The sequence below is a fragment of the Hippocampus zosterae genome, chromosome 16, assembly GCF_025434085.1.
Source record: "Hippocampus zosterae strain Florida chromosome 16, ASM2543408v3, whole genome shotgun sequence".
Classification (NCBI taxonomy): domain Eukaryota; kingdom Metazoa; phylum Chordata; class Actinopteri; order Syngnathiformes; family Syngnathidae; genus Hippocampus; species Hippocampus zosterae.
The window spans coordinates 10,259,013-10,285,043 of NC_067466.1; the positions used below are offsets into that span (position 1 = coordinate 10,259,013).

The window sequence follows — 26,031 nt, forward strand, 5'->3', positions numbered from 1 at the left end:
CATTCTATTGTATAATTTGCCTATATTAAAAGAATGAACATCACACCCTCATGGCATCAATGAGATGTGTGTGTGAGTGTACCAATATTGCACCCTATTTCTCCACACGAGGATGAACGGCTTCATCTTGAACTTGCAATAAAATGGGAATGGGTCACATTTTGTCAACATTTGTTTGATTCCATTCTGTGTGGAAACAGATCAGTAGGAAGAAAGAGTGATGATGTTGAGCACCACCTGTTGAGATGTCTGCAAAATCCCATCCTGTGCAAAAATGGTTTTGATCATGAATCTTTATCAAAATATAAGAGTGCATACAGTATGTAGTAGAATGGGTCCCCCTCTTCCCCCAACAGCCTCACTACACTGACTACCCTGTGATGTCATGTGGCTCGCTTGCACTCGAGTTGAATAATGGCATTCACTCTTTTGGTACAGCCGTGGCCAAGTGGCTAAAAATAAAGCCCGTGACTGAAGGACCCTTGGCTCGAGCCCCCCTTTGGCACGGGCCATCACATCTGAAGTGCCCTTGAGCCAGTCATGTCGGTGGCTCCCTGAGGCACCAGAAGGCTGTCCCTGGCTGTGTGTCCCCAATATAATGGTGTTTGTTTGCTGTTTGGTGACTGGAAAGAGTTAACTGAATAGCAGGGGGGGGGGGTTGTGTGTATGATTCATGTCAAAAATGTATCAGTACAGTGCATGATGAGAAATTGAGTTACTGGTAATTTATAAAAGATGGAGTGTTTCTATGGGTTTTTGTGAGGTGGACCTGAGAGAAGGCCTGGATCCCAATCTTAACAGTTAATCACACCATGTATTATAGGCTTCTTTCATACCAAACAATTTTTTGCGCAAAGCCCATTTTACAAATGTCACAGCACCCGGCGCCCTCTCTACAACCCCCCCCCCCCCCCCACACACACATACACACACAATGTATGAAATATTGAAATCATGATCATCTCGTCTCGATTTAGGATCAAAATCTGTGTAAAATCCGGGTCTGTTTTATAGCTGATTTACTCGCAGGAAGCAATGACTTGTCCTGATGTTTGAATGGAAACAGGTGAATCCACAGCTCGTTTTTATCTTCTGCCTTTCACTCTATGTTGCTGGCATTGATAGATCGTTAATTCTTGTTATTCATTTTTTCAAAAATTGTGTTGGGAATCACAGAGGTGGAGCATGAAACCAACATATGTGAGTACTACAGCCAATTCGTCAATCATTGGCATATTATATTCATGTCAATTAAATGTTTACTGATTTGTTTTTCTTGCTCAGCCAATTCACATTGTGTTGTCTTGCCGTTTGTTGACTCAAGTGGCAACTTTAACATCTAACAGCTGGAGCACAAAACAGTTGACTCGTCTGCCATGGGCGGACCGGCTGGGGGGGGAGGCACGCCCTATAGACTACATTTCCCAGAGTGCACCGCTCTCCCCATGATGTTCCTAACAGCTGACAGACGCTGAAAGCCACTAGCAGATAACTGTCTGTTGGCGTGGGGGGGAGAAGACTCTCTTGTCGCGAAACAACGGACTTAAACGTCACATCGAGGGAGCTTTTCAACAATCTCCTTCCATCGATCATATTCACTGGATTTAAAGAAAACGAGATACATTGCCTTCGATCACACTCCGGATCGGAAGCTGGGGACAGTCGCTCGGTCAGGTGCTTCTTGTCACAATAGTTCACTGGGGCTGCTGCATATGTCGGATTTTATCCAGTAACGCTTCGACTCAAGCCCTCCCAGCCGAGCCCAAATGCCGAGGAATGGATAGTGTGTCTACTATCGGCGGGAACATGGTCGAGAGTGGCGAGAAGCCGGAGAGGGACGGTGGCGGTGGGGGCGACGCTGCCATGGCCGCGCTCCACCAGTGCGAACTGATCCAGAACATGATTGATATCTCCATCTCCAGCTTGCAGGGGCTCAGGACAAAATGCGCCGCGTCCAACGACCTCACGCAGCAAGAAATCCGCACACTGGAGGTAAATTGCATGTTTCAGCAGTGACAAAAGGCCGTCCCAACCGTCGTGAGCCTGGTCAAACTGCGCAGTCATGAAGCCGAGACGTACGCCTCGTCGATCGCAGAGGCTTTTGGGCTTGTAGGCACCCCCAAAAATGACGTAGTTTTATTTTTAAATATTTGTTATCATTGTTATTGATATTTGCGTTTGATTAAATGGGGTGACGTGTTTGCTTTTTTCCTCTGAGGAACCCCCATTGTTTAATTCGCAGCACAATTCATCTCGTCTTAATATTGAATAATCTGCTCTTATTAATAGAACTGCATGCTCCGCACATGCTGTGCTTGTATTGCAGCCTAGACTCATGGAGGCCCCCACGCTGAACAAATTGTAACAAAAAAGAAAAACGAATTGCACAACATGTTCTTGTTTTATTCGATGCTCAACCTAAGCTATCATGCATCTGAATGCGGCGTTGTAATGACTTGACATTGCTTTTTTGCTGGGCCTCTCCACACCACGCTCTCGTCTGCTATGTGCCATGGATGCACGCCTTATTTTGGAATACAATGTTTGATCATTTAACTTAAAATCAGTAGCTCGGGGTTCAAATTCGTCTGGTGCACTCCCTTTAATATAATGTACGTTTCACACTAGTGTTTAGCTGACATAAAGTCATAAAAGTGACTTGTTAGATTTCATTTTCGCCAACCTTCCCTCATATACTGACCCGTTTAATTCATTCAACTACTGTAGAAAGTGCACAAAGTATCTATTCTGCTATGTCGTTTTCTTTGGTTGGAGGCCATCCATCCATCCATTGTTTGTTTGTGCTTGTCCCTTATTCGGGTTGCATCGCCGGCACCTATCATAGCTGACTTTGAGCAAGAGGCGCGGTACACCCTGGACTGGTTGCCAGCCAATTTTTGAGCACATAGAGAGAAAACTGTACATGCACTCCCATTCTCATTTATAGAAAATGTATAGTCTTCAGTTAACCTGACATGCATGCATGTGGAATGTGGGAGGATGCCAGAGTACCCTGCAAGAACTCAAACAAGCACATGCAAACTCCCAACACGAATGCCAGAGTTGAGATTTGAAACCAGAACCTTAAAACTGTGAGACAGACATGCTATATATATATATTTAAAAAAAAAAAATAATAATAATAATATACAGTACATTACTGTGCAACGGTGTTAGTCCGCCGTTTCATTTGCTCTTTTAGCAATGCCCTAATAACTAGAACCCATCACTCAGTCTCACACATGTCTGTCAGGCCTCAACTGTTCAGGAAAGCGAAAGAAATTCTTGAAGCACCATCTTTGTCTTGTTTTTTTGTCCCTATATGAATTCGTTAACAGGCTACTTCCTGGTTAAATGAGGATTAGGAACAGATGGGAGATGCCGTTATGTCTCAGGGAAGTGGACGAGTAGTTGGAAGTGCACTTAAAAAAAATGCTGGTTGAATTGACTCAGTTTTATTTCATCAAACAGTTGCACAAAATAAAATAATCTTAAAGTAGATGCACTTTCGACTTAAAAAAATCTATCTGGATTCAGATGGTTTTATTCTGTGCAACCACGTGACAAAATTGAAATTGAGTCAACGCAGCACATTTTTTCAAGTGTAGTTTTGTTGGTTGTGCATACACATCCACATTTTATCTGTCCTACTTTACTAGTTTATCTGAGGCGTGTCAAAAACCTCCAGGACTGTTGTGACAAAAAAAAAAAAAAAAAGAGAACAACTACAAAGTTTTCCCCCTTCAAATTGGGCCAGACAATCAACCTGCATGCCAAACAAGAGATCCTGTGCCATTTGCGTCATTAAGTGTGCAAGAAGAGGCAAAAGGTGTGGCAGGACAACTTGGGGCTGCTCCACCATGACAACACACCTCCTCCCAATACTCTGAGCATCCAACAGTTCTTGGTCAAGAATGTCACCATCCTTGAGTGAGCTCACGTCTCACCTGACCTGGCTCCGTTAGGCTCTTTTCCTTTTCCACAGTCTTAAGGCGGGCTTCAAGGGGACCTGTTTGAAAGATGTAGACCAAATCAAGATTCCAGTAGAATCATCACAGGAGTAGCGTATGAAGGCATGGCAGAAAGGACACTGAGGTATTATTACTTCAAAGGGGAAAACTTGTAGTTTGGTTTTGAAATACATTTTTTATGTTGCACCGGTTTTGAAATGCTCTAGAAAAGATGCGTAAAAACAAAGGCAGTGGTGGCATCAGACTTTTGTGCAGTATATACCTATTGCATATAGTGAACATACATGATTCATGGCTCAGCTTCAGAAAATAAGTGAGCTGTGATTGGTCGTCACCTGATCCCTGAACAACTGTGAGGTCATTTTCAGCGGACAGAAAGTGGCAAAATGGCCGCCACCTGAGATGGCTAAAAAACGGGTGGATTTTGCTGCTTAACTCATATTCCACAAACAAAATATGAATGAGAATGCCATGTTTTGACGAGTGAAGGCTCAGGGAACATATTGTAAAGAAAAAAATTCGGGTTGACTTCCCCTTGAATGCCTCGACAGCACATATCCTTAGCACAACTTCCCCCCAAAAAATCAGTCATACATTCTCCGTCAAAGATCCCCTCTAACCTGCCCGCTATTGCCTTATTTGCACAATTTTTCACTCCTTTAATATATTGACCACGTCGGAAACAATCATTTGATTCTATTTCATGTCCTCATCATCCATAAGCATAAGAACATTCTTGAATTCCTTGCAACCGTATGATGCATTTCTTTGTAAGGCCCATGTGACCTTCCTCGAGGGTCACTTCCATCTGAGGCCTCCATGGGATCTGTTTGTGTGCTCCTCTTTTATTTATGTATTTATTTATTTATATTTACTATCATGGCAATAAATAGAACTGTTAGGAACAATGTCACAGCTTGTCACAATGTCAATGTTTTTTTTTTTTTAATTTATTTTAGTTAGCTGGACAAATACAATATGTCCTTGTATTGATTTCAGCACAAACAGCACGGGGGAAGTTTGCTTCGCAGCAGTTTGCATCTTCTCCCTATGCTTGAGTCTGTTTTCTCCCGGTACTCTGACCTCCTCCCACATTCCCAAGAAAAAACATGCATTCTTTGTAATGTTCTCTGGAAACTGAAATTGTCCATTAGTGTGAATTTGAATGGTTGTTCGTCTGTTTGTGATTGACTGGAAACCTGTCCAGGCTGTACCCCGCCTCTTGCCAGAAGTCAACCGGTGAGGCAAAACTACACGTTTTTGCCTCACTAATACTGCGGTAATATAATACTAAAATATATTCATAAATACACATTAAAATCATACCAAATGTTCATTTACCCGGCAAATCTTCGGTTATTTGTCGTGCGTGATGCAAGCACTAAGTTTGATGTACGTGTTTTCCACCAAATGAAAAGAGCACAAGTGCAAGACATTTTTAAATCCTCCGGGCGCTTGGTGATGTTTAAGGAAACAAAAACCGTTCAAATCAATCGCTCTGGGAAAACGAAAGCCATATAACAAATGGCTCACCGATGACGTTATTTTTTTTATCAGTGCACGTTTTGTTTATTGGTGCAATGAGTGTTATGTCATTTTTTCCCCCCCTAATATCAGTTTGATATTTACCGTGCATTCCGAATAGGTTTAAAGCCAATGTCAATGCTTCCATGTACAGTTGTGCACCCCCACCCCTACCATAAAAAGCCAATCCCCGGCTCCTGTTGATGTTCTGCTAGAAGACGCCATCCTTCAGCAGGCCAAGCATGCATGTCACCCTGGAAACCGATATGATATGGCTGAGTACTTCCTGAGCAACGCTGTCTTCCACGACGATTTGTTGCGATACTCTCACGAGACAATCGGGTGGTCAAGCTTCCTGTATTGTTTCTGAACGCTTTTCACGCCAAGCAGTTCGGGCGATTGCCAAGGATTATTTTGTTTAAATCTGAATGTTGAGTTGAGTTTTGTTTTGTGTTTTTTATTCAAGACAGTTGCCGTTGATAGCGAAGTTAGTTATCCACCAATAGTTTTGTTGATTGCTGCTCCTGAGGTTAGCTGAAGAAATATTTCTTGCTGACAAAATATACACTTGTTGAAAGAATTTAAAAAATATATATATCCAATGTGTCCTCTCCCCGGTTCATAAACCGTCACTCGAAATGCAAAACGGAGCATTTTTCTGGAATAAGTATCTGAATTCCTTCGTGATTAATGCATCATTCTTTAAGACAAATTCAGTCATTGCTCATCCTTCAAGTATGTCTGTGCTGATTGCAACTCTTGGTTTTCGGACCGAATTGCTCATTGATTAATCGAGGTGACGTTCCTTCCATAATAGTGAACTACAGCCCGTTTCTCTCTTGAACAATTAATCTCAACCTTGTGGTTTGACCTGATGAATGAATTTGCCGGTCGTAACATTCGGCTACCGAGCCAAGTGCTCAGGTGGTCTTGCAGCATTTGTGTTTTCAAGTGGCTGAGGCTAGCAGGGCGGTGCTGTCAGCGCTCCAACTTCCTTTGTCTTTACTGGCACTGCTTCTTGCCACTTTCATTTCTTGTTTGAGATCTCTTTGTGATTTCACATTCTAAAAGCCAGATAGTTTGGAGCATTGCCTCCAGATGTCTTTTTCAACGCGTTCCTCTATGTAATGAAATGCAGTCACCAAAATAGTGCGATTATGCCTTTTAACTTCTCCAGACAGCTGAATTCATTTCAGTTCTTTGTGTGATGGGTGCGTTAAAGGTTTGACATTAACTTCAAAATATAATCGATCAATTTTTAAGATATTATTTCTGACCAAGTTGTTCGAACACATATCGTGGCACGGATTAAAATGGTCAACCTTAATTTAGGGGGATGGCAAGGTCTGTGGAAAAACTTTAAATTTCACATTTGGGACATTCCCTGTTTTCTTGATTTCTCTACTTATCAAGTTCCGCAATGATTAAAATTCAGTTTGCAAGATTGTCATTTGCTTGCCGCTCCCACACACCAACGAGATGGATGAGCAGTACCTGCTAAATGTTGCAGCTGTCCATTTATTTATGTGTGTGGAAAAAAAATGCATCCCTAACACATTTTTTTAATCACTGGCTTTATATTTCCGCACTATACTTTGTCTCATCAATTTGCTTTCAAGTTTTTGGAAGGTGTGACCCTTTTCCATACCATTTTGCTGTACTTTACTCTTTTCATCATGGGTTTGGTGGATCGAGTGTGTCAGGTTGAACTTTGGGACCGGCATAGAAAGGTCCAGATCGCTACGCCAAACTGTTCAGTCGCAAATAATTAGTCGGGATGGAGATGGCATCCCTGCTTGAGTTTTAATGCCACCGAGTGAACGCCGTGAGGTCAAAGTAGCTCTCGCACAGGTGGCGCGGAGCGGCCTTGTTTCAGTGTTGCGCTGGAGTGTAATCAAGAGTGACTCCAATTCACTTGACGTGCTCATTGAGACAGCTTTATTATTCCACTTGAACTGTGTGTTGTTCTGCCTTGCCAGTGAGAGGATAATGATATCGGCCTCTCCACATGGAGTGCAAACCGCTACTTCACTTTACGCGTGGTAATCCCACTCAGTCTGGCCTCTGTCTGCCTCTTATGCTGCCTACGTTCTACTCGTACTGTGCCTCTTCATAGATTTCTGATTTTGGCTCCCTTCATATCCACTTTTCTCTCCCCTTGGAGCCTGTGCGTTCTTTTTTTAAAGCAGGTCAAAATGTCTGCACGGCTCGTGAGCATGCAACAAAGGACCTGCAAGAGGTCTGCTCATTATCCGTGTTGTGTTTAAATGCATAACGGGTAATTATTGTTCATTTAGGTATTGATCACCAACGAAATTCAAGAGCTTCTCGTTTTAATGGTGGCGTTGCATGGCGGCGATCGTCAAAACAGCGTGGCGTCACTGTGTTTTGTCTCCCCTCTGTGCGGGAGAGAGCCCTTGCCGTGCGCATGTAGCGTGAGCTGTTTTGGCTGCATCTATATTTAGACATCTTCTCTTCCTCCGCATTTTCAGGGTAGGTTGTTAAATAAGAAAATCAAATGACGCGCAAAGAGAGACTAGGAGAGGCGGGGGGTGGGGGGAGGGGGTGGAGGGGAGAATCAAAGCCAGTGCCTCTGCTGATGACATGACAACTTGTGTATGTGGTTGTTTGTGCATGTGTGTGTGTGTGGATGCGTTTCTGTGTGTGACGAAGGAGAAAACAATAGGAGAACGTGGCTCACGTGTGTATACTGAGGAAGCATGACGTTAGTGATTGCAGCGGCACTGACCCTGTCTCTATTTCCGTTTTGAGCCGCAGCGTGTGACGAGAACCTGCAAAACAGTGGAAACCGTGTAGGCAGGACTTGATCTATTCTTAAACCCACCCAGGATTAGTTGTGTCTTGTAATTTTGCGGCGGGAAGAGGGGGCGGGCGGGCGTATATCTTTGCTCCAAACGTATATTTGCTCGTCAAAAGGCCATCTATTCTCCAACGTGTGCATTTTAACTCAACATTCCCACAGATCGAATAATACGATCATTTTGTTTCGCAGTGACTGCTTATATGTTTGCTCGATTATGCATGTGCAAATTAGAAGTCCAACCTTTGGAGGTCGGCGACCTCAGGAGATAACAATAATGGAGGAGGAGGGGCACCATGCAGGCCATTGTCCGAGATGATCAAGCGGGTGCTTGCCCCTTAAAGGTCATGTGACCCAACTACTGCCTATCTTGGCCTCCCTGGCTGCACTATTTTTATCTCCTGACACATTTTCTTAGCTCAGCTTCAAACTGTGCGTCATGAGTTGCTCCTAAAATGGGCCATCTGTCCTTGAAAGCAGTCCCTGTATTAGGATGGCTGGAACGTGTGCTTCTGCTCCCTTGAAGACTGATACATAATCGCCATTAGAAAAAAAAATGAAGAATCACTCGGACGATCACATCAAGCACTCTTTAAAATACACAACGTCATGCACGTTTTTCATGAGCTTGCAGAGGTTCAGTGTTGTCCATACGTCAATTTTCCATACTGCTTGTCATGTTCGATGTCACGGGTGAGCAAATGGACTTAGCGAAAGACGTTTATGGCTGAAACACACACCTCTAATAATTTGTGATTAGAAATCTGTAAAAGGCAGTTTAAACATTTTTTATAGTACCGGTAATAACAACAAGGCAATCTGCCCTAGATTTGATGGTGAGCGTGTGAGTCTGCGTTTCTTGACGCATTTAAGAGATCATTACTTTGGAGTGGTTGGCCCTTTTTGGTGGTAGGGGGGAATCCCGGTAAGTGTAAAAGTAGAACTCGTCAATCCTTTGTTGGCGGTATGGTAATGTCTTGACCTTATTTTTATCGTGGGCCACATTGTAGTTGTGGTTAGCCTTAATGAACGGTTGTCATGCGTCATCGCTAGCAGTGTCATGGTGCACCAAAATCATACTCTGGGTTTAATTTCATGGTTCTGTTCACAATGGATAGAGTAAGGGAACAAAATGCAAAATGAACTGCTTTTGCTTTTTGGTAAATCGGAACATGTTTAACTCATTCACTCCCAAAGACGTTTTTAAACGTCTTTTCAGACTTGGTCTAGAATTGGCTGGTACTGAATGAGTTAACACACTTCAAATGAAACATGTTTTTGCCTTTAGGAAAGTACAATGTCAATAGTTATTATTTATTTTTTTTTTTTAGGGAATTAAGAATGAGAAGATGCCAAGGGATTTTGCGTTGGTATCATGCTCTTCACACCCCTCCTGCCTCTCCCCCCCTTCCAAACTGATATTCACATGATGCCATTTCAAATTAGTTCACTTATTTTCCATTCATTAAATGATGTCAGGCTTGACATGGTTGGTGGGATCCGGCTGATGGCTTTGCGTTTGATGCCCGTGCCTCAGAGGCATTCAGTCGAAGAGTTCCCACTGTATGGAGAAGATGCTTATCAATAAAGGTGTGTTTCATGATTAGGGTTAATCGGACGTGACAAATTGCTTTGGCCTTTTAATGAGAGCTGCGTTCGACTCGTCGCTAAATAGAAATGGGATACAGCACGTCGAAAATTCATTGATCTCCCTGTGTAAATATATCGTCTTTGGACAGAATTTTGTTGCCCGGTTTTTCGTCAGGGTCGCACTTCCCTTGGCAGGTGGCATCGTGTGCCCGTATCAGCAAACGTCAGGAACAATTGGGGCAGCGGTGGATTCTGCTAGGCCGAGTCTGCTGTGTCAGACGGGCTGCTGCTGGGACCATCTCTCTTTGCTCTCTTCTCCTGTCCTGGCTAACACGCTGGCTGTCACTCATCCCCTCCACAGCATTAGGCCGTTGCCATGGTGCCGTTTAACTCGGCTGACAGGTGGGCTCTGACGCCATCTGTCTCCCCACCTCCCGGCCACGCGTCAATAGCTGCTTTCGCTACCCTGCACCAAAAATAATATGGAGGAGGCCTGTTGTTATCGTGGTTTGTTGACACGCTTGTGCACCCAACCTAAATGCCATCTCACTGATATTAATGAGGGACTAGGGGACTTCTCACTTGTGTTGTTTATCAAGATAATAGATGAGTCAAATGCTCCGATAAGATGCCCGAGCTCTTCTGTTGCTGCGCAGAGCCACATGATGACATTTATATGTGGGGTTGCATTTTGTCAGCACTCGGTGTTTCACATGCATGGGAAAATCCCACTGAAATGTTGCTGACAACTCAGAAGAGGGGTTGCTAGGTAACCTGACGTCACGGGGCCGCAGTAGAGTACAGGGGGGCTAGCTCGTTAGCCGCTTCAAGTGAGGTATGATTTGCCCACGGATGTTGTATTCCATCCGGATCACAAGAAACAATTATTGCAGTTTATTTTCTTGTGTAGGTAGAAAAAAAAATTAAAAATCTATATAAGGGTGACAGCCTGTAAGAAAATGGAGATGTAAGAGAAATCTAAGGAGCAAGTTTAACATGGTTGCCCTTAGTCTTGCATGCGACGATGCTATGCTGTCATTTCCAATCAGACTGCCACTCGACTGAACATTATTCATTTAGTCAAATTATTCCATGCGGTAAGTTAATTTAACATGTTAATATGTTAACTATGGTTTGTAAGGATGTTCAACTGTGCTGCATTGACGCCGAGATGTGGTTCTCATCGTACTATACCGAATAATGCACAGCATTAGATTGTGCGGGTGTGGCCGATTAGAGAATTTGTTGAGGGAGGCGGGACAATGTAGCTTCCCCTCATTCGTGTGAAATTAAAAGATTTTAGTTTACCGTAGTTAGAAATGTCAATCAATATTGGCGGCCAGTAGTAGAATAAACTCTTGAGTGTTAAAGGAAACTCTTCCAAGTTTGCTTCATAAGACATTTCCATTCAGTACAAAATCTTTGTTGATCTTCTACAGCAGACAGCTGACACAATCTTTTTTTTTTTTTTTTTTAGTGTCTGACCTCCACTAAAGATGCTTTTTGTGCGCCGCCACAACGTCTTTCTTGCTTTTTCTTTTCTTTTTACGTTTCAAGGCCAGCCTTTCCCAGTGTGAGTTTTTACTCTTTGCCTATCACAAAGAGAACTGAATGAACAGAAAAAGACGCGTGCTCCTATTCAATGCTCAGAGACTCAAGAGGTGGTTTTTTTGTCGGTTTAGAGGTTGTTGGTGTTGCACGGCTCATCCGAAGGTGCCGCCTGCTGTAATGGACCCATGCAGATAGACTGCACGATAGGGGGACACGCGATCCGATCCACAATTTGGCCTGCAAACCAATACTGTGGTGTTCATTGTAATGCATACAATACTCACTCACAAGACCGCTCTGCGATCTAAGTATGCCTTCATTCCATGTTTGAAGTCTGTTTTAACATGACCTTAAGAACTTGAATACTTTGGCCTTTGGAGAGCTTTTACATGTTGTTACGTATTAATTGAAACGAATTGTTCCACTTGAAAATGTGCCATTGTCGAATCATATCGTTACCCCATGTATCAAAATTTAAATCCTCCGAAATGTGACAATTTAAGCATTTTATAGGGTATCAAAACTGCTTTTTAAAAAAAAAAATCTTCATTACCCCCCCCCCCCTAATTTAATGTGGCTCATGGGGGGGGGGGGCATTAGCCACATTAAATTGTGCAGATATAGTCGTGAATGTATTCTTTCAAAAGGTGTCTTGCACACTGGGGGCATTGTGAAATTGGGTCAAAGACACACTGCAGGTATGTCGAGTGGTGTTGTTACAGCAGGTTTGTGGAGTTTAGAACGGAAAAGCTAATACAGGATGTATTGACTGTGTCCCGCTCCGTGAACCACAACTTCTTCTATTGCCGGCCCTTTCCCTCATGTGTCGTGTCCTCTATTGCTCCCTGCAGGTGAAGCTGGTGAAGTACATCTGTAAACAGCTGCAGTTCAAGCTCAAAGTGCCAGAGACCAAGAGGCCCGACAACCTGGAAAGCTATCCGCGCCTGCGAGACTGGCTCCGCACCATCAATTTACGACCAGAACTCATCGAGGTAGGCTCATATTGTCCGCATTACATTTATTAAAAGAGTGTGTCATTCTCACACGATGCAAGTGGCTGGTTGCTCAACAAGATGTGTGAATTTGCGTCCATTTTTTTCCCATTTCCTGTTTTTCTGTTCTATTTTTCATTCCTATTTACTTTTGCACTATTTTCACGACACCGCAAGCATCACTGGGAATGTTTTAGCTTGTTGCATCATGTGCAGACCCCCACAGCACCACAATCCCAATTTGGATTCACATGTTGTTGTATAGTGTTGGTACCACTTATACTATCCATCCATTTTCCGATCCGCTTATCCTCACAACGGTCACGGGGTGTGCTGGAGCCTATCCCCAGGTGTCTTCGGACAGTAGGCGGGGGACTCTCTGAACTGGATGCCAGCCAATCGCAGGGCACACAGAGACGAACAGCCATCCACGCTTACACTCACGCCTAGGGACAATTTAAGTGTTCAATCAGCCTGCTATGCATGTTTTTGGAATATTGGAGGAAACCGGAGTACCCGGAGAAAACCCACACAGGCCCGGGGAGAACATGCAACCTCTACACAGGGAGGCCGGAGCTGTAACTGAACCCGCCCGGTACCTCTGCACTCTGAGGTCGATGCGCTAACCACTGGCCCACCGGGCCGCCCGCACTTATACTAACGGTGCTAATTTAAGATTAACATAACTACTAAATTTAAACAGTTTGCACCACAGAAAAATGTTTGAGGCACGAAAAATAGTTTGCCGCTTTCCACAATGTTAATTTCAGCAATAAATACTGTTGAGCGGCCCGGTAGTCCAGTGGTTAGCACTTCGGCTTCACAGTGCAGAGGTACCGGGTTCGATTCCAGCTCCGGCCTCCCTGTGTGGAGTTTGCATGTTCTCCCCGGGCCTGCGTGGGTTTTCTCCGGGTGCTCCGGTTTCCTCCCACATTCCAAAAACATGTGTGGCAGGCTGATTGAACACTCTAAATTGTCCCTAGGTGTGCGTGTGAGTGCGAGTGGTTGTTCGTTTCTGTGTGCCCTGAGATTAGCTGGCAACCGATTCAGGGTGTCCCCCGCCTACTGCCCAGAGACAGCTGGGATAGGCTCCAGCACCCCCCGCGACCCTAGTGAGGATCAAGCGGCTCGGAAGATGAATGAATGAATGAATGAATGAAATACTGTTGATTATACACAAAAGAAAGCTACGTGTTCAGTCAGTCTTGAAAGAAAGATATCCTGTTCCAAAGATCTTATTTTACTCGAATTCCACTCGCGCCTGATTACTTTTAAACTTTTCATACTTGAACGAAATGCATCATTCATTTTCACTTCGCTCCCTGGCAAATTCAGTGTCGCTGTCATTCCTCAACATATTTGTTAGTCATATTTTACTTCCATTTTTTTTCTCCCATCACTTGCTTTCCTTCCTGTGCAGCTGCAAACTGTCAGCTACTGTATGTTTTTCTTGTCCTTGTTTGCTTTTGTGTTGTGACCTCACTGTAACATGATCAGCGAGGATGTTTCGCTTGCTTGTTCTTCTTTAATACAACCCGCCGTACTTTAAAATGATCATTTTTCAGTTTTGCCACATTTTATTAACTGCATAATATTCCCGTTTTACTTGCTCAGTTTGCTTCATGCATATTCTCACAACCCTTCCTGGTTTTAAAACACTGTACATATATTTCAATTACTTATTTGCATCAACATGTCACATTAACATGCAGAAAGAGGTACTGTGCAACAGTGTATATCTCTCTAATAATCCGTTTTTAAAAAAATACGGTTCCGATGATAGGCAGCACCAAACAGAGGTATGTTTAAATGCTGTACATACTGTACGTTAAGTGTTGCATAGAACTGCATCGCATCCTACTTCCAAGCATCATAAAGCCCTTTTCCCTCATCTAATTGAGTTCCACAGGCACACATTATGCAATTCTCCCGAGGAGAACTGGAGCTTTGCTCATTTGGAGTTACACAATAGAGAGGTTTTATTTTGTTTACCTTATTCAGAGATCCAGGCCTTGGTTCGAGGCCATGTCTGTCATGTCGTCCTGTATTGGTATTTGGGAAACAGAAAGGCTGGCGCTGGCCCACTTGCCTGTGCTGTCCTGTGTAAGCAAAAGTCATCGAAAAGACAGAAGCCGCCAATGCAATGGTGCAATGAACCTTGTCATTTAACATTTAACTACCGACAACTTCAAATCGTTGCCTATTGTCAAACAAGCACCCAATATGATCTCACGTACTCCCCTAAAGCAGAACGTCGGCATCCATCCTTTCGATTTCTACAGTTTTATCCTGTTCAGGGTTACAAATTAGTGTATATGTGGACCAATAATCATTCACACTCACATTCTCACCCAGGGACATTTTAGTTAACCAACTATGCATGTTTTCCGAATGTGGGAGGAAGCTGGAGTCATTTTGTTTTACGAATATACCCAAAAAAATTATATCCACCCATTTAAGGTAGGGATATATTTTAATCATGGTTGATCATAATAAAATCACAAAATCAATGGACATGTTTTTTTTTTCCATCAAAGAATGTCTATGTTGGTTGGTTTGGCATTGCCTTGATGACTTGATGTACTGTTCACAGTCACGTAACTTGTATGTCATCACAAATGATTGAGAAGGTGGGTGTTGCTCCCCTCTTACCACTTTCACTCCAAAATCTCTCTTGCCTGCTTGTGCACTTTCCTTTGTTCGCAGTGGACACCTCAGCGTGTAGGACATTGCCCCTTGCTCTATGATCACTGTTTGCCCTGTCAAAGCGCGGCTTTGACCTGACTGATAAGCAATTGCGCACTTCCCATGTCCAAAAACAACATCCTAAGCTCACCGAGCTCGCGCTTGTTTCCTTCTGATTCTGAAATTTTTGTATCCGGTCATATCTCTGTTCTCTGGCGCAAATATAGGTGGTACCTACTGCATATCCCTTCCAGTAAAATGTTAACTGCAGCAAAAAGGCTGGTATTGATTTTTTTTCTAATTTATTAAGTCATATTAGCCAAATAGTAGGCACCTATGAGTAATATGAACGAGCATTGTTGTGCTTTCTTAAAGTTATCTATTGTTTTTTTTTTTTTTAATGCAAATCTTCATTTTCTTTCCTTGGTTTTGCTTCTGTGTAGGCAGTGGAAGTGAAGTTCTCCCTGGATGCCTTACTGCAGATGGCAGGAACTCAAGTGCGGGACACAATGCGAAGGCTTAGCTTCACCTCAGAAGAATGTGCCCGCCTAAGTGCTGCCCTCTCCTGCCTCAAGAGTGCAACTGAAGCCGGTATGCATGTTTGCTCCCATCTGCGCAATGTTTAATGTCCCTTCCATGGATGCAGAGCGTATTATTCCACTCTTGTCTGTGGTCCAGGAGGTGAACCGAAAGAAGACGGCACAACTTGGTTGTCCGAGCCCGCAAGGAGGGACAGCGGGTCTCTCCTGACTGCCGATCAGGTTTCCAGCCTTGGAAACCCGCTCCGGCCGCACAGCCCCTCGCCTCTAGCCCGCCCGTCCACCATCCATTCCACGCCCTCCACCCCATGCGCTGTTTTTCCTCATCCTCGCTCCGGCTCTGTGTCAGCGGTGCCCACGCCCGAGGCTCAGATTCCACACCTACACGGCGAAAGCCCCCTCGCCAACGCATTCCCCATGTCCATAGCTCGCTCCAGCCGTCTCCAAGGACACACTTCCACACCACCCGCAACGCCACCGTCAAAACGACGCCACCGACTGAAGCCTCCATGCACCCCGCCGCCTCCGTCCCGCAAAGTGCTCCATCTGCTTCCCAACATCACCCTCACACGCAGCAAAAGTCACGAATCGCAGTTGGGCAATCGCATCGAAGACCCACTTACCAACAAGTAGGTACTCGGAACACGTTGGAAGATTATTGCTTTTGGTGAGATTTGCTTCAAGCCTCGTGGTGTGGTTTACAAGCTTTAACGATAGCTTCAGGAAAGTAAAGCACACGCCAAAGCTCTTACTGCCACCATTCTATACGCACATCAATAGTAACAGTGATGAGCACTGAAAAGTGCTGTATTGGCACCAGACATGCCTTTTGAAATTTTGGCAAGTTGCTTTCATATGACCTAAACAAATGTTTCCACATCTATGCATGCAACAGTCCTTTGTACCGTTCTCCTGGCTGATGTTTTTTAAGCATTGAGATCCCTCCATCACTGCTTACCATGACTTGTGCTGTACGGTCTGAAGTTTAAAACTCTGGAACATCCCACTTGAACAGTTTTTGGGCACTTTAGATGCTTGCAGGAGTCTCCCTTTTAACACGAGTTTCAATGTGATTTGTTAATTCCGGACACAGACACGTCCGCAGTTAGGACAGCCACATTATTTCTGCAGTTTTTTTGTCTGCCCTACCGAATTGAACATGTTATATATCACAGTAATGGCGGAAAATAAATTATTACGGAATTTATTTATTCCTTTTTTTTTTTAAATATCACATAAAACTTTGTATTTGAACAGGGGTGTGTAGACTTTTTAGGTCCACCATATCTACTGTGTGTATACCAACTACATTACACTGACAACAAAAGCATCTGTCCTGTTTTTATGTCAGTTTGCCTTTCAGTACACTTCTATTCCCTCTATCATACACACTCTTACTGGGAATGTTTGGCCGGGGCTAATCCGCTCCGATTCCCAGAGATTATGAGTCGTGTCCAAAGAGGAAGTATTTCCTCGGACTAATGCTCAGAGGTAGCAAGTCAAACACACACACAGACATACATGCACAATCTTTCTCCCCTCTACTTTGCTCTATTTCGATGGGGGATGCACAGGCACAAACTAGTGCCATGTTTATCCATCACATCATGTCTGTGCATCGGGAGGCTAAACTATCTCCAAGGCTGATTTAAAAACGCGACCAACTGATTCAACGCGCATTTGCACGGTCTCGTTAGCAATCTGTGCGAAATGGGTCTCGGTTCCAATGTCCGAATATTTTTACCGTTTTTGCCCGCTCTTGGTTGCTCACATGTCAGCGTGTGTGGAGAATTGCGTCCTTGAGGCTTTTGTCTGGCTGGCCGGGGTTGTCACCCTGCCTGTCCCGTGCCGGTCCTGTTTAGCCACTCAAACGTGCCTCCCTCAAATCCCGCTTACATAATCTGCGTCAAACGCTTGAAGCCATGCGGTCCACGTTCTGTCTCGAACTCAAGGGGATGACTCCAATTGAAACTTAACACGCTCCTATTCTTGATTGGTAAACTATTTTAACCTGGTTTTCCCCTGCTTTCAGATGTGTCAAAAAGAACAAAATTCTCTTGAATATGCAAATCAACGGGAATGGCCATGAAGACACGCCTTCTCGCTACCCCGCGGTTCCTGTACGAACCCCAGGGGTGTCCCCAGCTGCAACCACTGCGCCTTACACCCTTCCTGCTACACCGACCCTGTTGGAAGAGCATAGCGTCATCAAAAGTGAGTTTTGCGTATTAGCTTGTTTCTGTCTTACTCATTCAGCAGGTATTATAAGACCGCCTCACGGTATGTGGTCTTACGTATGCTACTGCAAACGACAGATAACCTCAGATAAGATAACCTCTATTTGTCCCACACTGGGGGAAATTAACAGTTTACAGCAGCAAGATTGTGGGTGGAAAGAAGAAAGAAGAAAAACAAAGTGTTTGCATTCACTAAATAAATGTTACAGTTTCAATCATCATCATCGGGCAGAATTTTGACTGCATTGTTTTAGTAGGGCTGCTCAGTCATGGGAAAAAAAATTCTTTTGCGTACAAAATGAGAACATTTTTAAACACAATATACTGAGACAAATCAAATTCTCTGAAAGACAAAATTACGTGAATTCCTTTCGAACAAAACAGAATTTATAATGCGTTGGAGTTTACATGGTATGCGCCTGTAAGTTGTCATGGAACTGTAGTTGAATATTGATAAATTGTGCAGACTTCTGTTTTAGTGGCAAATTGTCATCTCGTAACTGCATGTCATGTTCTTCCGCTTCTTGCTTTCCCGTGATATCTAGATCACAAACCAGTTCACCGCAGCTCTCCGCAAGCTGTGAGGAGGGACATCGGCCTTGCAGTCACACACAGGTGGCTTTAAAAAAAAATATATATATATATATGAATCAATAGAACGCTGTGTTTTATCTCCCATTATGTATCGTCACCCCACAGGAGGCCTTGGTTAATAGAATTAATTGAATGTGTTCTTTTTCTGTAGGTTCTCCACCAAATCCTGGCTCTCCCAGACGTGTCAGGTGTGTCAGAAGAACATGATGTTTGGAGTTAAGTGTAAACACTGTCGGTGAGTTGAGCCCCTTTCATATGAACTCATTCACTCCCAAAGACGTTTTTAAACGTCTTTTCAGACTTGGTTCAGAATTGGCTGGTATTGAATAAGTTAATTAGGAAATACGATGTGATACCTAGTTTTCTTCTGGTCTGTTTCTTATTTGCGTGCAGATTAAAGTGCCACAACAAGTGCACCAAGGAGGCGCCATCCTGCAGAATTTCTTTTCTTCCAAGTAAGATTACTTTGTGTATTCTCCTGCGGGTAACAGACGACGAGACGCAAAAGAATTGTAATGTCTCCTGTTCTAGTTGCCAAAATCCGGAGGACCGAGTCTGTGCCATCAGATATAAACAACCCAGTGGACCGTCCTCCCGAACCGCCACAGTTTGGTACACTACCAAAGGCCATTACCAAAAAGGTAAAATGTCTGGTAGTCTAGTGGTTAGCACGTCGGCTTCACAGTGCAGAGGTACCGGGTTCGATTCCAGCTCCGGCCTCCCTGTGTGGAGTTTGCATGTTCTCCCCGGGCCTGCGTGGGTTTTCTCCGGGTGCTCCGGTTTCCTCCCACATTCCAAAAACATGCGTGGCAGGCTGATTGAACACTCTAAATTGTCCCTAAGTGTGAGTGTGAGTGCGAATGGTTGTTCGTTTCTGTGTGCCCTGCGATTGGCTGGCAACCGATTCAGGGTGTCCCCCGCCTACTGCCCGAAGACAGCTGGGATAGGCTCCAGCACCCCCCGCGACCCTAGTGAGGATCAAGCGGCTCGGAAGATGAATTAATTAATGAATGAATGAATGAATGAATAAAATGTCTAATGCTTTGAAACAGCCATGAATCTCACTTCACTCTCCCGATTGGTGAAGCATCCAACCGCCAGACCCGAGTCTCTTGTCTGGCACTTAAGTGTTTGTATGTGTGAAAATTCAGAACACACTGGCGCAGATGTCCTCTACGTCTGGATGTTCCAGGTTTGTTTGCTTTGGTGTGAAAGACAAATAGTTATGCAGGTGATTCTTGCCATCTGACGTCTGTCTACTTACCACTGCTCTGTGCCCATTAGAGAGTGAATATTAGATTTATTGTTTCCCCTCAATTCTACCTTGAATGAATTTTATTTAGAGGCGCGTCTCAGTCAATACAAAGTCGCTCATTTTTTTGAGAATTGAGCGACTGAAAAGTTGAACTTTTCTTGTATATTGAAAATGCTTTGAATCACCTGTACAGTTGTGTACCTGCACACATTTGGCATATCTACACAATCTCAGATCCAGAAAAATTATACTTTTTGAAAAAATCATGAGTGCAGATTCATACTCTGAGCCGTATCGATTTAATAATACAGCCTGTTTATTACTGTGATTGTCGTTTGCTTTGACTTGGATTACCGAACTGTATTTTTAATATTTCAATTTAACAACAAGATGCCTACTGCAGCTCACATTAGATTGTGCTGGTGTACCTAATAAAGTGTCCTGTGAGTGTGACGTTAGGCTGATTTCTAAACGGAGTGGCTTGTGTCAGCAGGATCATCCTCCCGCCCTGAACCAGCTCGACTCCAGCAGTAATCCGTCCTCTACGACCTCATCTACGCCCTCCTCCCCGGCGCCCTTCCAGCAGAGTAACCCTCCGAGTGCCACGCCGCCACCCAACCCCTCGCCCAAAGGCCATCGGGACAGCCGCTTCAACTTCCCAGGTACGACACTGGCCCTAATGATGAGACAAAAAGTCCAAATACACATGCCAGCATGACTTCCAATACGGTCTATGAATTAATAAGAAAAAGAACCCTCTTTTTTTTACTTACCTCTCTGGAATTAACATTGAAAACCGATAATGGTTGTGCGTTTTAAAAAATTCTTTCTAAAAATGAAAAATAACCTCTAATCATGAGTCTCTCTCTGTCTCTCTCTCTCTCTCCCCCCTTTGCCATGCTTGCTGGCTTTTCCGACTTTAATTTATTTTTTTAAACAAAAGCTGCCTGCTACTTTCAGCATAGACAACAGTTTATCTTCCCCGGTGAGTCCCAACATGTCATACTGCATTGTCACCTTCCCATCATTTCCCTGTGCAAAATCAGCGATACCCTGCAGCTGCTATCGTCTGCTGCATGTCGTTGAACGGGTTTCACAGTGTCATACTCATGTGCATTAGCGCCTCTATTCCGTACATATGATGTTTTACCGCCATCTGGTGGTGATAATTGGAACTTGCATGTACTCTTCCATTTTTCTGTTTTCGTGGTACAAATAAATGACTGAGGGGAATATTTTTGAGTATTGTTTTCCTTCGCAGACGTCTCTGGCCCTGCCACTTTGCATACTGATATCCTCCAAGATACAGTGTAAGACTTGATTCATTTCGTTCCTGAATTCCTAACTCTAATTCGAGAAGTTGATTTTTTTTTCATCTCTCATGTTAGAATGGTGAGAATACTTTTCATTGGATTTTGTTATTGGTTTACAGCAGTGAAATTGTGCAGTCAGTAGAGGACATACATGCTGATCTGGTCGAAGATGAAGATGAAGATGAGGAGGTATGACTGGAATGTCAGAAAATACACAAAATGCTGACAATTAAATGATGGTTTTGCAAGGACTCACATTTATTAAAATGCATTGACATTTAAACACAACAAATGTGATTGAAAGGAAATATAAATCCGAAACCCTTTTGCCGAGTAATTCTGTGCCTATGTCCTGATCAATTAATAAGAACACATTATTTATTCAGTTCCCACAGGAATCCCCGATTCCGCGATTACGGAAGTTGCCGCAGATTTCAAAGCCCTCCTCGCAATTGAAACCATTTCGCAGGGATGAGGGTGTGGTGCAGAATATGACATTTCCATGTAATTTTCATCCCGGCAGCCAGATGTCACACTGCAGGGCATTATGCCCAATTCAGATTCTCTGCTGATTCCTGGGGGAGACCCAATAATAAAATAAATAAGACCCAAAGTGGGCCCAAAAACCAAACGTTTGTAAACCCTGATCAAAATGACTCTACACTTCTGAGTTGAATCCATTTAAAGAGCAAGTTGTGGTCCCCTTTCCAGGAAGGAGATGATGACATTGAGGTCGAAGATGAAGACCCTGAATTGGATGAGGACGATGAGGAGGAAGAGGAGGAGATTTGCGATGAAGGGGAGGACGAGGAGGATGGCGAGGAGATCCGGATGAACATGGGCTCTGATGGCGAGTGCGAAAGCGACAAGTTGGACGATCTTCCCTGCTCGCGGGGTAACCAATGGAAGGTCCCCATCTCTCGCAAAGCCAGCCAGACCAGCGTCTATCTGCAGGAATGGGACATCCCTTTTGAGCAACTGGACCTTGGAGAACTCATAGGGAAGGTAAGGAAGCAAAAACAGACTCAAATTCATTGCGCTCAGTAAGTACATCTGTACAATGGAGAAATTTGAGTTTGAATACTTTCAGATGTTTTTTTTTTTTTTTTTTTTTTAAACCAGGGCCGCTGGGGCAAGGTGCATAAAGGTCGGTGGCACGGCGAGGTGGCGATCAGACTTCTTGAGATTGACGGAAACAATCAGGACCACCTGAAGCTCTTTAAAAAGGAGGTGATGAACTACAGGCAGACCAGACATGAGAATGTGGTGCTCTTCATGGGGGCTTGCATGGCCCCACCTCACTTAGCTATCATCACTAGGTGAGAACTCCCACAGAATCAAACCACACCGGGCTGGATTTACACTGCAGGTCCAAGTTTTCCAAATCTGATTTGACATGTGATAATTATACGATACGTTATCGATCGTTAGCTCACATTGACATTGTTTTGTTTACTGTACATTGCAATCAGATTGGCATGTGACAAATACGTAAATAAAATAACTAAACGCAATCCTTCTTCATTCTGTTCACAGTTTCTGTAAAGGGAGGACGCTCTATTCAGTTGTGCGAGATAGCAAAAACACTTTGGATATCAACAAGACCAGACAAATCGCCCAGGAGATTGTCAAGGTAGTTTCTTGTTGGTTCATTTCGGTTTTAATTGCTCCATAAGCGGTCTTCGATATAAATACTTAATACACTGAGCTGCCAGCCAGTTCTTCATAGCGTGTAATAAACAATGTTATGATGAAACGTAATAAACCGTCTCCCAATATAGGGAATGGGATATCTGCACGCTAAAGGCATTGTCCACAAAGACTTGAAGTCCAAGAACGTCTTTCATGATACCAACAAGGTCGTGATCACAGACTTTGGCCTTTTTGGGATTTCTGGTGTCGTTCAGGAAGGCAGGTATGTTGAGTCGTAGTAGTTGAGCCGCATCAGTCGTTGTGCATTTGTCTTAAGGTGCTGTTTGTGCCCAGTTCTGTTGTTGTTCCAGTCCTGCTGTTTTGTGCCATGACGTAACACCTTCCGGTCCTCTTTGCCTGCATTAAGATAATGTATTGAATTCAAATCAACTTTTTTGTTTCATAAATTCTTTCAGGCGGGAGAATCAACTCAAACTTCCACATGGCTGGATTTGTTACCTCGCACCGGAAATAGTGCGTAAGATGAGTCCGGGGAACAATGAGGACCGACTTCCTTTCTCCAACGCGGCAGATGTGTACGCCTTTGGGTAAGACGTCGTTCGGTGCACCGATATGGGACCGCCTGTCCCAGACATGAAAGAATTAATCATGCATTGGTTCCTCCCCCATTTTTTTTTTTTTTCTCAAAGCACCATTTGGTACGAGCTCCAAGTAAGGGACTGGCCAATCACCAACCAGCCCGTGGAAGCAACCATCTGGCAGGTGGGCAGTGGAGAAGGTATAAACAAGATCCTGTCAGAGATCAGCCTGGGGAAGGAGGTCACGGTGAGTTCGAGTTGTCAGACGCGCAAGTGTATTCGGGAATCGGTCGGTGTTCTGACCCAAAGAGTCTTCTCTGGCTATAGGAGATCCTCTCGGCCTGCTGGGCTTACGACCTGCGGGAGCGGCCCCCTTTCACGCAGCTGGCTGACATGTTGGAGAAGCTGCCCAAACTCAACCGCAGGCTGTCTCACCCGGGACACTTCTGGAAGTCAGCAGAGTAGGTATCCCACGAGTCAGCGAGCCAGATGAACGCTCCGGACCGAAAGGGACGTGGGGGAGGGAAACGGTTTCTTTGCTGCATTGACTCAGTCACAAAATTATCCTTGCAGTTTATATGAAAGAGAAGCTCCTTAAATTGAATGATGATTTATATGCCAGTAATGTGGTTTTGACAATTTACAGAGATTCTTCAGAGAAAATAAATCCATAATCATATTCTGGCCACATTTGGAGTTAAAGGGATTTTTTTTCATGGCAAATTTACTATTTTCTGAAAGAACGTTTTAAATAAATAGTGTTTAAAAAAAAAAAAAAAAGCTACCTTCAATTTTTTCATGTGTTTACATTTCAAAGCATTTTTTATGTATGTCCCACAAATGATGCCCGAGGGTCATTTAGAATGGTACAAAGGTTTTCTCCAAATTGTTGGGAATAGGAATAATATACATTGTAAAGTGCATTTAGTGAACGGCAAGTTGCAATGTATCGCAATGTTTAGCTTGCCTGCCTCATACTTCTGAGATGCTGTGTTACATTCTGGGTTCCGTCCGGCCTTCTTGCGTGGAACTTGTCTATAAATTATTTAGATCTAAAAAAAAAAAAAATGCTTTCACTCAAAATGTGGTCGGTGAAGAAGTAATTCCTTATCCTTTTAATTCAAATTTTCACATGCATCACTCATTTTGTGCTTTTCATAATCGTATTAATAATAATAGTAATTTCATCATAGTATTTACGCATTTTTTTATGACAACCTGTTGCCGCAGCTCACTTTCAACAGTAATATATGAAAATGTGTCCTTCTTTTCTTCTGCGTCATTCACTTTCACTTTCCTGTAAGCGAAAAACCACAGCAAAGAAATAATTTGGAGATGGACTAATACATTCCTAATCTGCAAGTGTGTGTTTACTGCCCTGCTTCTCTTTGAATCTTCCCAATCTGTGCTTTTAACCGATTGACTAACCGTCAATTAATGACCGCCTCTTCCTTTTGCTCTCTTTTGTCTCTTCTGTCTCCTGTCGGCGTCCAGGTTGTAGCGGCAAACATAAGCAATGCAACACAAAGCCTGGGTCTGCCTTGCATGCTCCCGAATCCTTAACGCCCACAGGATTGTTCAAAGCATTGCCTCGAACACACTCTACTTTTACACACACACATATACACACACACGCACACACACACTTGTCTCCGTCTTGTTTGAAAAGAGAGCATCACTGGACTGATGTGTAGCACACTTTTTCTCCTCCCCTTCCTTTGGGTTAATCTGAGGCTTTGGTTGTTACCACATGATGCGCGCCCGCACACACACACACACGCCCACGCCCACACACACTTTGCAGGACATTAAATGCACCACGAAACCCTTAACCGATCTCGCTTGCGTGGTGTGTCCAAAGCCTCTCAGTTCATTAGGCTCCATTTTGAACAGTGATTGCATGTTTTGCAAAAGGTCCTTTTTGATTTACAGTATTTTATTTTTGTAATTTGGTGGACCTACCATTGCAGTGTTTTGTGGCATTTGTTTTCAAAAGAAAACATTCGCTTCTTTGTTCTGTGCTAATTTGGTGACCCCGCAACACTCGCCCATTGATTTCTTGAGCATTTAATTGCATATCCCTCCCCCTCTTATTCATTCAACATCCTCCCAGGGAAAGGAATACATGCTGGATTTCTTTTTTTTTTTAAGCTGTCAAGTGCACCTTATAAGAAGATTAGTTATTTCAAACAGCTGAGGAGGGACTTCATGAGGAAAGGGGAAAAAAAATCAGGAACCGGGTGCAAAAGTGTCCTACCTTCCTTAAACATTGCCTCCTCTGAGTGTGTGTGTGTTTTTTGCAGTTGTGCTTGCATTGTGTTTGTATGTGTGTGACTGGAACATGCTGGGTTAATTTGTGTATTGTTGCAAATCCGTTGGTAAATGCTGTAAATACATTATTTAATGTACAGCAATTTATGACGATCGAACATTTGTACAAACATTTTCTATGTAAAAGGCATCAACTAATTTTTTTGCAATACGGCCCACTTCCGCCAATACAGATGTATATATATTTATATTTTTGTCATGTATAAAGACTGTACATTTTTTTAACAAAAAATAGGCCAATACATGTTTGTTTTTTTAATTTTTTTTTTTAATTTTATGTTATAAAAACTCATATTTTTGTATTGCATGTGAAGACCGTTCCGTACATGCAGGTACTGTTTTCATCCATGGAAAAGAATAAAATGAGGATCATCATATGACTATACGACATGCTTTT

At 43.5% G+C, this 26,031-nt stretch overlaps 2 protein-coding genes across 7 annotated transcripts in view; both read left to right on the forward strand.

Moving 5' to 3' along the window:
• LOC127588109 (vascular endothelial zinc finger 1-like) overlaps nt 1–26,031 on the forward strand; it is a 288,931-nt gene that overhangs the window by 15,969 nt on the left and 246,931 nt on the right. The gene's annotated exons all lie outside the window — the stretch shown is intronic.
• Nucleotides 1,176–26,019, forward strand: ksr1a (kinase suppressor of ras 1a). Of its 4 annotated transcripts, none has more exons than XM_052046659.1 (21): nt 1,177–1,992; nt 12,309–12,449; nt 15,578–15,725; nt 15,813–16,302; nt 17,706–17,887; nt 18,456–18,525; nt 18,656–18,739; nt 18,898–18,959; nt 19,036–19,145; nt 20,253–20,421; nt 20,703–20,744; nt 21,021–21,069; nt 21,195–21,261; nt 21,784–22,077; nt 22,195–22,391; nt 22,609–22,705; nt 22,854–22,987; nt 23,181–23,312; nt 23,415–23,550; nt 23,631–23,764; nt 24,798–26,019. In XM_052046659.1, the coding sequence occupies exons 1-21, from the start codon at nt 1,777–1,779 to the stop codon at nt 24,802–24,804; spliced, it is 2,961 nt and encodes a 986-aa protein (XP_051902619.1). In that variant the 5' UTR covers nt 1,177–1,776; the 3' UTR covers nt 24,805–26,019. The 4 variants fall into 4 exon arrangements, with proteins under 4 accessions (XP_051902621.1, XP_051902619.1, XP_051902620.1 ...); XM_052046658.1 differs by having other exon boundaries at nt 1,178–1,992; nt 21,192–21,261; XM_052046661.1 differs by lacking the exon at nt 20,703–20,744 and having other exon boundaries at nt 1,176–1,992.